This window comes from Lepidochelys kempii, chromosome 11 (genome assembly GCF_965140265.1).
Source record: "Lepidochelys kempii isolate rLepKem1 chromosome 11, rLepKem1.hap2, whole genome shotgun sequence".
Taxonomy (NCBI): Eukaryota; Metazoa; Chordata; order Testudines; family Cheloniidae; genus Lepidochelys; species Lepidochelys kempii.
In genome coordinates, this window is record NC_133266.1 from 40105853 (window position 1) to 40118722 (window position 12870).

Sequence of the window (12870 nt, forward strand, 5' to 3'; positions counted from 1 at the left end):
TGTTTTGTTTTTAAGGGGGACTAACACCACTTCTGAATAGAAATATTTTGATGAGTGTTTTTCTTCCCCATGCATTGTTAGAAATCCAAACATAATAGCATTATACTAGTGCATGAGAAACAGAAAATTGAAGTGATTAGTCAGATCACTAATCAGTGATCAGGGCGGCACCTGTAGAAAGTAAACAAACTGCATAAACTGTGAAAAGTTTTGGTTTTTTCTTTTTTAATTTAAAGTACTTTCTTAAATGTAGTTTTCAATATGTCCCTCAGTAATGACTATCAGTGCTGTCGGTGGCCAAGTAGAATATTGTGCCATTAGCCAACTCTAATCTTCAACCTGCATTTTCAAGTCAAAACAGTAATCAGGTCAAAGCCACCTACTCTGCATGTTGGAAGATAGAATTAATAATCAGTCAAAAGAAATCCAAGCAATTGCTTAAGTGCACAGTTGGCAGTTATACTCTAGAGACTTCTGCTGCACATTGGCACACGTTCAACAAAGCACTTAAGCATGTGCTTGAAATTAAGCATGTTTAAATGCTTTGCTGAACTGAGGCCTTCGTTCATGTCTTTTCTGCACTTAAGTTATGAGCTGTTAAGAATCTTAAAACAGCACGTTACTGAACATGCCAGAAGCATGATTCATATGTAAAGAAAAGACAGAGAAATATCTTGCAATATAATTCATGTCCCAGTGATCACAGAAAAGTGTATTGACAGTTTGCACTTTCCAGGAATCATGTATAATACAGATAGCACATCATCGGGGGCTTGTTATAATATTTGGGAACTCCTTGATTTAGGAGAAATCATACAATGGTTTGGAAATATTATGTGTATCCAAGAGAGGAGTAGGCATTTATCTTTAACCATAAACATAGTGAGAAAATTGACTTATCTAGGTTTTTCCACCTATACGAAGGATTCCGGTTGAATGACTGGTTTATCTTTGTCACTGTTGTTCTTTTTTTATAAAGTGCCAATGATCGTACTCTAATTATGTGATTGAGATAAATTTATTGTATGGTATGAGCAACTTGAATTTGAGTCATATTTCTTCAAGTTAATAAGTAGTAGACATAGACTTATTTGTTTAAACTTAATGAAGTGTTATGGATCTCTCTCTCTAGAACATCAGTTATTGTAGACTTTTTTCAGTGACCAGTTGGAGGATAGTTCATTTAATTTTTAGTCTGAAGTGATGTTGTTGGGAGCTGAGTGTACTTTAATCCTAAAATTCCCTTGGCCCAAACAATCTTTTGGTTATTATTTTGAATAATATGCTGAAGCATTTGATCACTTGATTTTTCCTTTTGTTTTGTGGAGTGTTGCAAGAAACAACTTAACTTAAACTGTACATTGCATCCATCAGTTGTGTTTTTGCGTAAAGACAGAGAGTAATATAGTTATTTCACCCTTCCCTTTCTTTCATTTTGTGAAACGTATGTGATTGTATAGAAAATCTAAGCAGCCCATGTACACACCTACAGAGAAGTGGTTCTAAATATGTTCATGCCCGCTAGCATATGATCTATATATTCTCCTAATTAGTAAGCTTGTAAATATTTGCCATATCGGGCAGAGTGTCCTGTCACACCATTGGCCAAGCTTCTGTCTGTCTCCTTGCTGTCCCAAACCCATAGTATTTTTCTTTATAACAGTTACTGCCATTCGAGAGGTTTTCCAGACCATTATCTCATTAAGGAACATAGAGCTCTTTGACTTTCCCTGCAAAAGGAGCTTCAGGATTTCTAGATCAGACTTTTCCAAGTTCTGCTCATGATGTTAATGAATACTGGAAAAAAACCTAAATGTTTTCTCACACATGAAACCACAAAATGTTTTATACCAACTATATACTGTCTCATAAAGGTTAAGTCTGTTCCTGAAATTTTTTTAGACTGATCAGAAGAAGGAAGCTCTTCCTGTACAAGAAGAGTCTGATCTTGAAAAGAAAAGAAGAGAAGCTGAAGCATTGCTTCAAAGCATGGGATTAACACCAGATTCTCCTATAGGTAAGAATAGTACCAGTTAACTGTTTCATCCCTCGTATCCTACATTAAGAATGTAGCACTTGTATTAAAAGCATGAAAATTAAATGACTGACTCAGTGGTTCTAGCCTGCTTCTGTCTCTTGTCTTTGGCACAATTTGTCCTGCATAGTTCACCATTTGTCATAAGTGTCAATCCTAAATGATGTGCCTCAGTGCACACAATTAAATGCTCGATGTCTCTTCTTTTACAAAATATTGTGAGTAAAATGTTGAACTCTGCAAATCTGCTCAATATTTAAGACCATCTCTGAGAACTGGGATCTAAATTTAAAGTATCTTTGGTACATAAAATTGAGGAGTATATGTCAAAAGTAAGATTTCTTCAGAGCATAAACAAAAGTGAATTATTGGGAATCTGTTTTGGTCTGCATTAAATAACATACATTTTTGTTTTCCTCCTATTTTCCCTGAACAGCACATTGGTATTTTGTCCTCTGTCAACAGGCAGGGTTTTGGCTAGCGATTTTCCACTTCTCCACAATCGCTGACCTTAATTACTATACATTATCAGTAATGTATCAGTCTGTGCATTTGTTCTGTTTCTACTACTTCCCCCTCCCACCAACACAATCTTATGGGTGTTGGATTGAGGTTCACTTAATCAGCCGATGGGTCTAACAAATATTTATTAAGAAAAAACGGAGTAGTGATCAGTTACAAGTGAAGTTCATTAGGACGATCTCATCAGTATCCTCCAGCACCAAACAATACAGCAGTCTCCCTTCATCACACAAACTTATTTATAACTTCTGGTTATATTTTCTTATACATATGTACTAATTTCTCATTGCCATGTTAACTCTCTTCCCTGTCCGTACAAGTTTAGTTTTAAAGCAGACCGGTCTCTTCTAGCTTTTTAGTTATTATCTTGATTACTCTGCAATTTCTTACACATATGCAACACTAACGTGATTATTCTGTAATTTCTTACATGTACACATTTCTGTTTATGCTGTTAAATGTTACCAGAACAGAGTGTTAAAATCCACAGCAGTCTTCTGTCAGGCCTAAAGGTGCTTTCACTTCCAATAGTGGGGGTAACAGCAAGGTCAAATGTAAGTTTTAACTGTCTAGGAAAATATACTTGTTCTTAACTTGTTCTTTCCCTGTTTTAGCCTCAGCTCCTACCCCATTCTTGGATAGGCTTGTATATCAGGTATGTCTGATTGCTCAGACTTTGGTTTTCCTTAGTCATATCTTTCTGAAAAAAAAATCAGACTGGAGAAGTATTTTTAAACTCCATCCTATATCTCAGACACTTCTCTCATCACTAGTTTTTGAGCACCCAGGATTTCAAGTTATCCTTTTGATTTGGGCTTTCACTGTGAATCTTGTCTTGCAAGTATGAAGCAGTGTGGTAGTTGCTTTTCCATTATGGACATGATCCTTCGCTGACAACCCTGTTGCATCTGGTCTTGAAACAATCCCTGTGTATTTTGAAAGTGACCATGGGGATACCATTAAAAATATTCTTATTCCATAAACTTCAGCAATGACCTACAATGGCTTGTGAGGGTAGAATCCTGCCCTAGAATCCTGCCCTTAAATCATTACTCTGGCAATTGTACTCCACAGATGTTTGAGTATCTTTCTCTGTGCCTGCCATTCAGTGTTTTGGCGTCTTTAGCAGTACAATATGTTACAAATTATCTATTCCTCTCTGTGTATTTTTGGTAGACTAAAATTTAGGACATTTCCATTCAGGAGAAATGATGGTTTGATAGTTCTGCTGAAATAATATGAAAGACTCTTTCAGAAGTCCACAAGCATATGCTTACTAGCTGTCTGTGAAAGTCTGAAAGCCATGAACTGGTACATCTCTCTGAAAGAAATGGGTTTATAAGGTATAACTGTTAATGGAAAATTGTCTGAAAAACCATGCCCTAACAAAATTGGTACTCTTCAGGTAGGGAACCATTTGTCCAAAGCCTGGACCTTGTTTGCATGTGACAGTGGAGAACACTCCCTTTCAGTGGCTATATTTAACTTCAAGCAGTAGCTTTGATCAAGCTCTAACTCAGGTTAAATTAAGTTTCTTCAAAGGAAAGAGTGGTATTGGAAAAATGTATAAAGTAAACACGTATTGATAGTTTTTCCTTTCTGTAGACTTCCAGTAAAGTGGTTTTCCTATATTAGATATTGCCTTAATGATAGAATATGGGATTTCACTTTTAAGAACTCATCCTCTGATCCACGTTTTCTTAAATACCACCATATCCCTGATGTAAGAAGATATACTTGTAGTAGGAAGAGAGCCTGAGATATAAGCCCTTGTGTTAGAGGCCTGAGCTAAAGTAGTGGGCAAGCTTTTGCTAATATAACGCAAAGTTAGCAAAAGTTAGGCTGTGAGCAAACATCAGGCTTTGCCTGCTTGCAAGTTCACAGAATCGGGCAAGAATAGGGCTGATATTGCAGAAACACACATTTCTAAGAAGTGCTAGGCACAGAGTCCGTATGCAAACACATTTCAGAAGAGTGGTACCAAAATATCCCGGTATCAAGGATGGTACAAAAATATTTTCCAAGAATAAGGAACATGCTGACCCCCCTCCTAAAAGATAAGGTCAGGATAACAGAGTGATAAATAGAGATGTTTTAATCGAACCAACATGTACAAGGAGATAGGTGATAACTAGCCACGTTGGGGGCAGTAACTATCTATCTCACAGGGGCATTTGTAATTTGCATTTTTATGTAATTTGTTTGTATCGGTCTACACTCTGGGGCATCGATCTAAGTTACACCACTTAGCTGAAGCTGACGTACTTAGGTCGACTTACTGCAGTGTCTTCTCTGGTAGGTTGACTGCTGACGCTCCCCTGTCGACTCCGCCTACACTTCTCATGCCGGTGGAGTACTGGAGTCGATGGGAGAGCGCTCGGCAGTTGATTTATCGCGTCATCACTAGGAATGATAAATCGACCCCCGCTGGATCGATTGCTCCAGAGGTAAGTGTAGACATGCCCTGAGAGAGTATCTTGGTCCAGCCAAGGAAGGAATGGAAAGTCCTGCCATTCACAGAGCTATGTCATGGGCATACATGTCTTACTATCCTCGTAGAGTCTGCCAGGTGTTATTGCTGTGCTTTTTCTGCAATAAACCTGGCCTGGTGCCTTCGTACCTTAACGGATCTTGTGGTTATTGGACAGTTTGCTCGAGGTCTGCTATGCCGTCTGTCTGCGTAGAGCTAGGGCAACACACAGGGAGAACACACATGCAGCTGAACATCTAACAATACTTACTTAGTGAAACACAAAACTGCTTCAAGAAATCATTAAAATTTTATCTTCTAACAACCAAAATTAAGCATCCTTATTTGGACAGTCTTGTAAGATAATTACATATGCATTAAATAGACATTGTCCCCACCAAGGAGAAGACTGCCTTCTTGGAAATGACATGCTCCACAAGGGGGCATTGCAGTATCGCAGACTAAACTTGAGAATGATCTAGAAATAATACATTCTTTGTGCTTATCATAAGGATCCTGTGCACAAATCTTTTTCTCAACAGTCCTCTGATCTGCTCTTCCCACTAGCCCACTTCTTAACTAGGAAGAGTGTGCAAGTTTTAGTCTAGTAACAGAGCCTAAAGAGATTAGGCCTCAAACCTCTTCACTGCATCTTTATTCATAATCAATACTACAAATATTAAGTACTGTAGAAGATGATGTAGTAAATCATGGTTTTACCTGAAAATCTGTTTACTAGATATATATGCCTACTATAAGTAAGTGATAGGCTACTACAAGTTGCCTTTTGGTAAATAAGTTTAAAAGGACTAGTTCTTGTCAATTCCTTTAACATTTTGCCTAATTTTAGTCTGTTTTCTACTCATATTACAATATTTTAGATCTGCTTTTATCATACATGTATTGGACAGTTCTAAATGTAATTTCCACTGCAAGAAAAGCATTTTGCGGGAGGAGCAACTTTAGGGGTTTTTTTAATAGGCAGAACATCAGAAATAAGAATTATTTTCCAAAACCCTGGATTAGATCTGCCATTTACTTTGGTAATGAGAATCTATTTCTTTAGCATATACACATTGTACTACAGATAAATCACTCAGCTATGCTGTATATAACAGTTGTTTTTTAAAAAAATGGAAACTTCATACAAATGCAAATAAACTAGGAGGCATAGAGTAGGTACTCACGTTGACACTAGTCTTTCCTTTCCACCTATATAGTGCTGTCTCTTTAAAAAATAATAATTCTGGTGCAAAGAGGATTTAATAAAGATAGAATTTTCATTAAACACTTGTGTGGTCTTCTGTTGAACAAGAGATTCCTAAAAAGAAAAAAGCATTTTAACTTTAGTGTATATTAGCGGGTCAAGGAGGTATTGTTTCATATTCTCTGTGTGTGTATATAAAGTCTGCTGCAGTTTCCACGGTATGCATCCGATGAAGTGAGCTGTAGCTCACGAAAGCTCATGCTCAAATAAATTGGTTAGTCTCTAAGGTGCCACAAGTACTCCTTTTCTTTTTGCGAATACAGACTAACACGGCTGTTACTCTAAAATCTGTCCTGACTCTCACTCCATGTAGTTTCAATGTCTCTAACAGGGTTGCATCATATATAAATTGGGGCAAAATTTGGTGTAGAAAACCAGGGAACCTTCAAATGATTGTTTTCATTGGTTAATTACTTTCATGGCAGTGATTATAGAATCAGAGAAACGTGGGACTGGAAGGGACCTCGATAGGTCATCTAGTCCAGTCCCCTGCACTGAGAGAGCACTAAGTATTATCTAGGCTATCCCTGACAAGTATTTGTCTGACCTGTTCTTAAAAATCTTGAATGATGGAGATTCCACAACTTCCTTAGATAATTTGTTCTAGTGCTTAACTACCCTTACTCTAAGGAAGTTTTTCCTAACATCGAACCTAAATATCCCTTGCTGCAATTTTAAGCCCAATTATTTCTTGTCCTGTCCTCAGTGGATGAGAACAATTTTTCACTCTCCCATTTATAACAAACTTTTTCATGAAGACTTATCATGCCTCCCCCTTCCCCTGGTCTTCTCTTCTCCAGACTAAGCAAACCCAATTTTTGCAATCTTTCCATGTGGATCACATTTTCTAGACCTTTAATCATTTTTGTTGCTCTCCTTTGGATTTTCTCCAATGTGTCCACTTCTTTCTTGAAGTGTGGTAGCCAGATCTGGACACAGTACTCCAGCTGAGGCCTTATCAGTGCTGAGCAGAGTGGAAGAATTACTTGTCATCTCTTCCCTGCAACACTCCTTCTAATATATCCCAGAATGATGTTCACTTTTTTTGCAACAATATTACATTGTTGACTCTCATTTAACTTGTGATCAGTCTACTATAACCCCCTCCCCCGATCCTTTTCTGCAGTACTTCCTAGGCAATTGTTTCCCATTTTGTATTTGTGCAGTTGTTCGAAAAATTACTTCCTGCATGTTTGTCAAGGTTCCTTCTCCACTCTGAACTCTAGGGTACAGATGTGGGGACCTGCATGAAAGACCCCCTAAGCTTATTCTTACCAGCTTAGGTTAAAAACTTCCCCACGGTACAAGCTTGGCCTTGTCCTTGAACAGTAAACTGCCACCACCAAGAGTTTTAAACAAAGAGACCACTTGGAGACGTCTTCCCCCAAAATATCCCCCGAAGCCCAACACCCCCCTTTCCTGGGGAAGGAATAAGAATAAGAATCCTCACCAGTTGGTACAGGTGAACACAGACCCAAACCCTTGGATCTTAAGACAATGAAAAATCAATCAAGTTCTTAAAAAGAATTTTAATTAAAGAAAAGATAAAAGAATCACTGCTGTAAAATCAGGATGGTAAATACCTTACAGGGTAATCAGATTCAAAACACAGAGAATCCCTCTAGGCAAAACCTTAAGTTACAAAAAGACACAAAAACAGGAATACACATTCCCTCCAGCACAGCTTATTTTACAAGCCATTAAACAAAAGAAAATCTAATGCATTTTCTGGCTAGATTACATACTAACTTTACAGGAGTTGTAAGGCTTGCATTCCTGATCTGTTCCCAGCAAAAGCATCACACAGACAGACCAAACCTTCCCCCCCCCCCCCCGATTTGAAAGAATCTTGTCCCCTCATTGGCCATTTTGGGTCAGGTGCCAGCTAGGTTACCTTAGCTTCTTAACCCTTTACAGGTGAAAGGATTTTGCCTCTGGCCAGGAGGGATTTTAATGCACTGTATACAGAAAAGTGGTTACCCTTTCCTTCCTTTATATTTCCTTTATATTTCCCTTTCCTTTTATATTTATGACAATGTTGCACTTTGCATTTGTCCTATTTATTTCACACCATTTATCCAGTTTGTCAAGATCATTTTGAATTCTAATACTGTCCTTCAAACCACTTGCAACTCCTTCCAGCTTAGTATCATCTGTAAACTTTACAAGTGTACTCTCTCTGCCATTATCCAAATAATTTATGAAGATACTGAACAGAACTGCTTTCAGGACAGATCCGTAAGGGACCCCTCTCTTTATGCCCTTCTGGCTTGATTGAACCATTGATAACTACACTATCATTTTCCAAACAGTTGTGCACTCGCCTTACAGCAGGTTCACCTAGGCTATATTTCCTTATTTTGCTTATGAAAACATCATGCGAGACAGTACCAAAAACTTTACTAAAGTTGAGATATATCACATTTACTGCTTCCATTCTATATCCACAAGGCTTCTGTCAAAGAAGGATATTGGGTTGGTTTGACATGATTTGTTCTTGACAAATCCATGTTGACTGTTAGAAGAAAATAACGGTGGTAACTAAGTGCTTACAAACTGTTTATTTGCTCCATTAACTTTCCAGGTACCGAAGTAAAGCTGACTGGTCTAGAATACCCTAGGTTGTCTTTATTCCTCTTTCGAAAAATATGTACTATATTTGCCGTTTTTCAGTCCTCTGGGATCTCTCCCATCCTCCACAGATCCTAGCTCATTTACACTTATGTTCCCTATGTTAGCTCTTTTGGTGAAAAACTGAAATAAAAAAAAGTTTCAGAGTAGCAGCCGTGTTAGTCTATCCGCAAAAAGAAAAGGAGTACTTGTGGCACCTTAGACACTAACAAATTTATTTCAGCATAAGCTTTCCTGAGCTACAGCTCACTTCATCGGACGCGTTCAGTAGAAAATACAGTGGGGAGGTTTATATACAATGGGTGTTACCATATACACTGTAACGAGAGTAATCACTTAAGGTGAGCTGTTAACCAGCAGGAGAGGGGGAAAAAACAAAAAAACCTTTTGTAGTGATAATCAAGGTGGATCATTTCATGATCATGTTCACCCAAGCTGTCTTCCACCTTCAAATTCTCCTTCATATTTGTCAGAATTAAATCTTAAATAACTTCTTCTTTCTAGTCTCTTTCACCACCATCTGTAATAAAAAGTTGTCTCCATTGCATTCCAAGAACTTGTCAGATAATCTGTGCCCTGCTGTATTATTTTCCCAACAGATGTCTGGCAGGTTGAAGATCCACATCCTGTGCTTTGGATGATTTTGTTACTTTAAAAAAAGCCTCTTCCAACTCTTCTTCCTGGTTAGATGGTCTATAGTAGACTCATACTAGGACATCATCCTTGTTTTTTACCCCTTTTATCTTTATTCGGAGACTTTCAACAGGTCTGCCTCCCACTTCTGTCTCAGTCTTAATGCAAGTATATACATCTTTCATGTACAAAGCAACCCCTCCTCCCTTTTGTCCCTGCCTGTGCTTCCTGAACAAGCTGTACCCTTTTATACTGATATTCCAGTCACATGAATTATCCCACTAAGTCTCTGTGATACCAAGTATGTTGTAATTGTGGTTATTCACTAGTATTTTTAGTTTTTTTATTCCCCATACTACTTGCATTAATGTACAGGTATCTAAGATGTTGATTAGATTTCCCCTCCTATGATTTCCTATGTTCCCCCCAGATTCTGACCCTTCATCCAGATCTCCATGTTTTGGATTTACCTGTGGATTTTTGTTTCCTGGTCCCTTTGAATGTAGTTTAAAGCCCTCCTCTGTAGGTTAGCCAGCCAGATGCTCTTTCCCTTCCTTGATAGATAGATCCTCTCTCCTCTCAGCAGTCCCTTCTTCTTGGAACAGCATCCCATGGTCAGGGAAGTCAAAGCACTCCTGGCAACACTGTGACCGAATGGCTTTGCATTCATCCCAGGATGTGTCTATCTCTCTCTCTGCCTCGGTCCCTACCCTTGACCAGAAGGATTGATGACACCGCCACCTGTGCCCCCAGCTCCCTCTCCCTCACCTCCAGAGGCCTGTAGTCACGTCTGATCTGCCCATGGTTATATCTTACCAGCAGGTGGTTTTCTCTCAGGACTGGTGGCCACATTTCTTCCAGCCTTGGGGATATGTGGCTTCTCCTGTGCCGCCTTTAGGGGAGATTCCTCATTGCCAGGGTAGAAAACTAGTTTTGAGGGGGTTTTTGTGGCCTCTATTGAAGGTGGGTTGGGAGCAGAAGTAGCCAGCATCCAGCTTCCTGCCTATTAAGGCACTCCTCCTCCCCTGGTGGTGCTACTGCTGGCCTCCCCACATGGATTGCTTCCTCAGTCTTGGAGGTCTCCATGTGTATATTTTCAATCATTTTCAACCTAGCCACCTCCTCCTGTAGCTTTCCCACCTGCTCCCTGAGGGATTCTACCAGTAGGAAACTCTCACACTGGATGACCTTTCTAGCCTGGCTTTCTGTGATGGGGACTACAGGTCACAGTCTCTGCAAATCCACACCATAGAGTCATCCATGACTGGGTCCTCTGTCTGGACACAGGAGCAGTGTAGGCATTGGCAATGTGGCCTTTTTGACCCATGCCCCCTCGTTAACGCACAGGGGAAGGGTGATCAAAGGTGATTCAGGATCAAGGGACAGGAGGCTAGAGCCTTGCTAATGCACACTCAGTTAGCAGGCCTCTGGTCCCCACTCCCACACAATCCCCAAACACACAGTCCCATATAGACCACGCTGTAAACTTTAAGCAAGCCAAAAGAAAAACCAAACAGAAACAAACTCACTTACCCCAAGAATTAGTGTTTGCTCTTTCAGCAGGGTATATCCCTCTCAGACTCCGCTGTTTGCAGCCCCCTGTTCAGGGAACAGTTATGTCATGTTTTGGTGGGGGTTTTTTATTGCTGCTCTTACCTTTTCTGTATCTGATTCTTTCGTGATCTATGAAGTTGTGTACAGTAAGCAGCTGCTTCCTGGGGCAAAAGAAATCCTGGAAAGTCAGTCATTTGTCCTCATCTTTTCTTCCTTTGGATTTTTTTGGAGGGAGTGTGGGGAAGAGCTGCTCTGCTTTGGAGAATAAATACATACAATTTTAAGTTGTAGTTTACATAAGTATTTTTAGATTTGGCTCTGATATTTAATGTCATAGTTCAGTGTTTGATATTTTATATCTATTAGTTAGAGCTCAATCACTAGATTGCACATTTTTAGGGCCTCTACCGAATTCACGGTTCATTTTGGTCAATTTCATAATCATAGGAATTTAAAATTTAGTCAATTTTATGGTTTCAGATGTTTAGACCCAAAATTTTGTGGTGGTGTATTCGTGGGGGTCCTGACCCAAAAAGGGGTTGGCTGACTCTCTCACCCCCCAGCAGCTGTGCAGGGGAAGAGGCAATACCATCCCTCCCCAGTCCTGCCAGGACTAGCAGCTGGAGCTCGATTTATGGTAGGAGCCTCCACCCTCAGTCCTGCCCCTCTTCACCCCCTCCAATAGCTAGATTTCACAGGGGAGAATTGATTTCGTGGTCCGTGACATATTTTTCAAGGCCATGTATTTGACACAGTCTGAGCTAAATTGATAGTCTGGGCATTATAATCCCTTAGCTCTGTTTTCAGGAGTTAACTGTTTAATTTAATAAAAGCAGAAAAAGTTTTCATTCATGTTTGTCTGTTTTTATGTTAATTACCTTTTTTTTAATTGAACAAGTTAGTGATAAAATCATGCTGTACTAGAATAGAGGGTTGTAGGCAGTCATTCTATAAATTATCCAGCAGATGGCAGTGACTACCCAGAAAGCTCATGCTCAAATAAATTGGTTAGTCTCTAAGGTGCCACAAGTACTCCTTTTCTTTTTACCCAGTAAAATTATACCTGTAAAAAGAGCTATCTACCAACTCTACCTGTAATTTTTCCCTGTTTTGGGAGCAAAGGGGGAGTTTTGTTTTTTGGTGGTTAGTTTTTTGGTTGTTGTTTTTTTTGGTGGTTGGTTTGTTTTGTTTTTTTTTAACTCCCAGTTTAGGGGAGAACCATGGCTTTGGGTGTCTGTTACTGAAAAATAGAAGGTGCAAAGAACTTTGAGGCATTATTAGGCTGTCAAAAAGGTATAAAGATGGGTTAGGCCATTCTTACAAATCATAATTTCTAGAGTGGGGAAACACAGTTTTGCGTGGTATTTAAATTGCATGATGTCACTCTTCATTATGCATCAGTTCCCAAAAGCACATTGCTTTTTAAATTTTGTTTACAGTCTTCGCCCAAAATGCTTGAAACTTTTAAAGGAGATATATATTTTAAATATAACATCATTATATTTAATTAAAAAACAGCTTCAGGATAGCAGCTATTCTTGTGTCTAAAGGAAGTGTTAATTACTATTATCCGATAAAACAACAACAGTACAGGTTAAAACTTATTGTATGGCAAATTGTTGCAGTTGTAACTGAAGCAAAGGCAAATTTAGTAGAATTTAAATAGTGCATTTTATGATCTGTTTAATCCATGAAAACAGTTCTTAATGCTATACTAACAAATGTCTTGAACTTATTTGGAAATGACAAATTGTAAGG

At 38.9% G+C, this 12870-nt stretch overlaps 1 protein-coding gene across 7 annotated transcripts in view; it reads left to right on the forward strand.

Moving 5' to 3' along the window:
• The window catches only part of DYNC1I2 (dynein cytoplasmic 1 intermediate chain 2), a 43110-nt gene that overhangs the window by 2607 nt on the left and 27633 nt on the right, over nucleotides 1-12870 (forward strand). For all 7 annotated transcript variants that reach the window (XM_073305829.1, XM_073305828.1, XM_073305830.1 and 4 more), the window contains one exon: nucleotides 1903-2017. In XM_073305829.1, the coding sequence (XP_073161930.1) occupies nucleotides 1903-2017 (115 nt within the window). The remainder of the gene's footprint in view (nucleotides 1-1902; nucleotides 2018-12870) is intronic.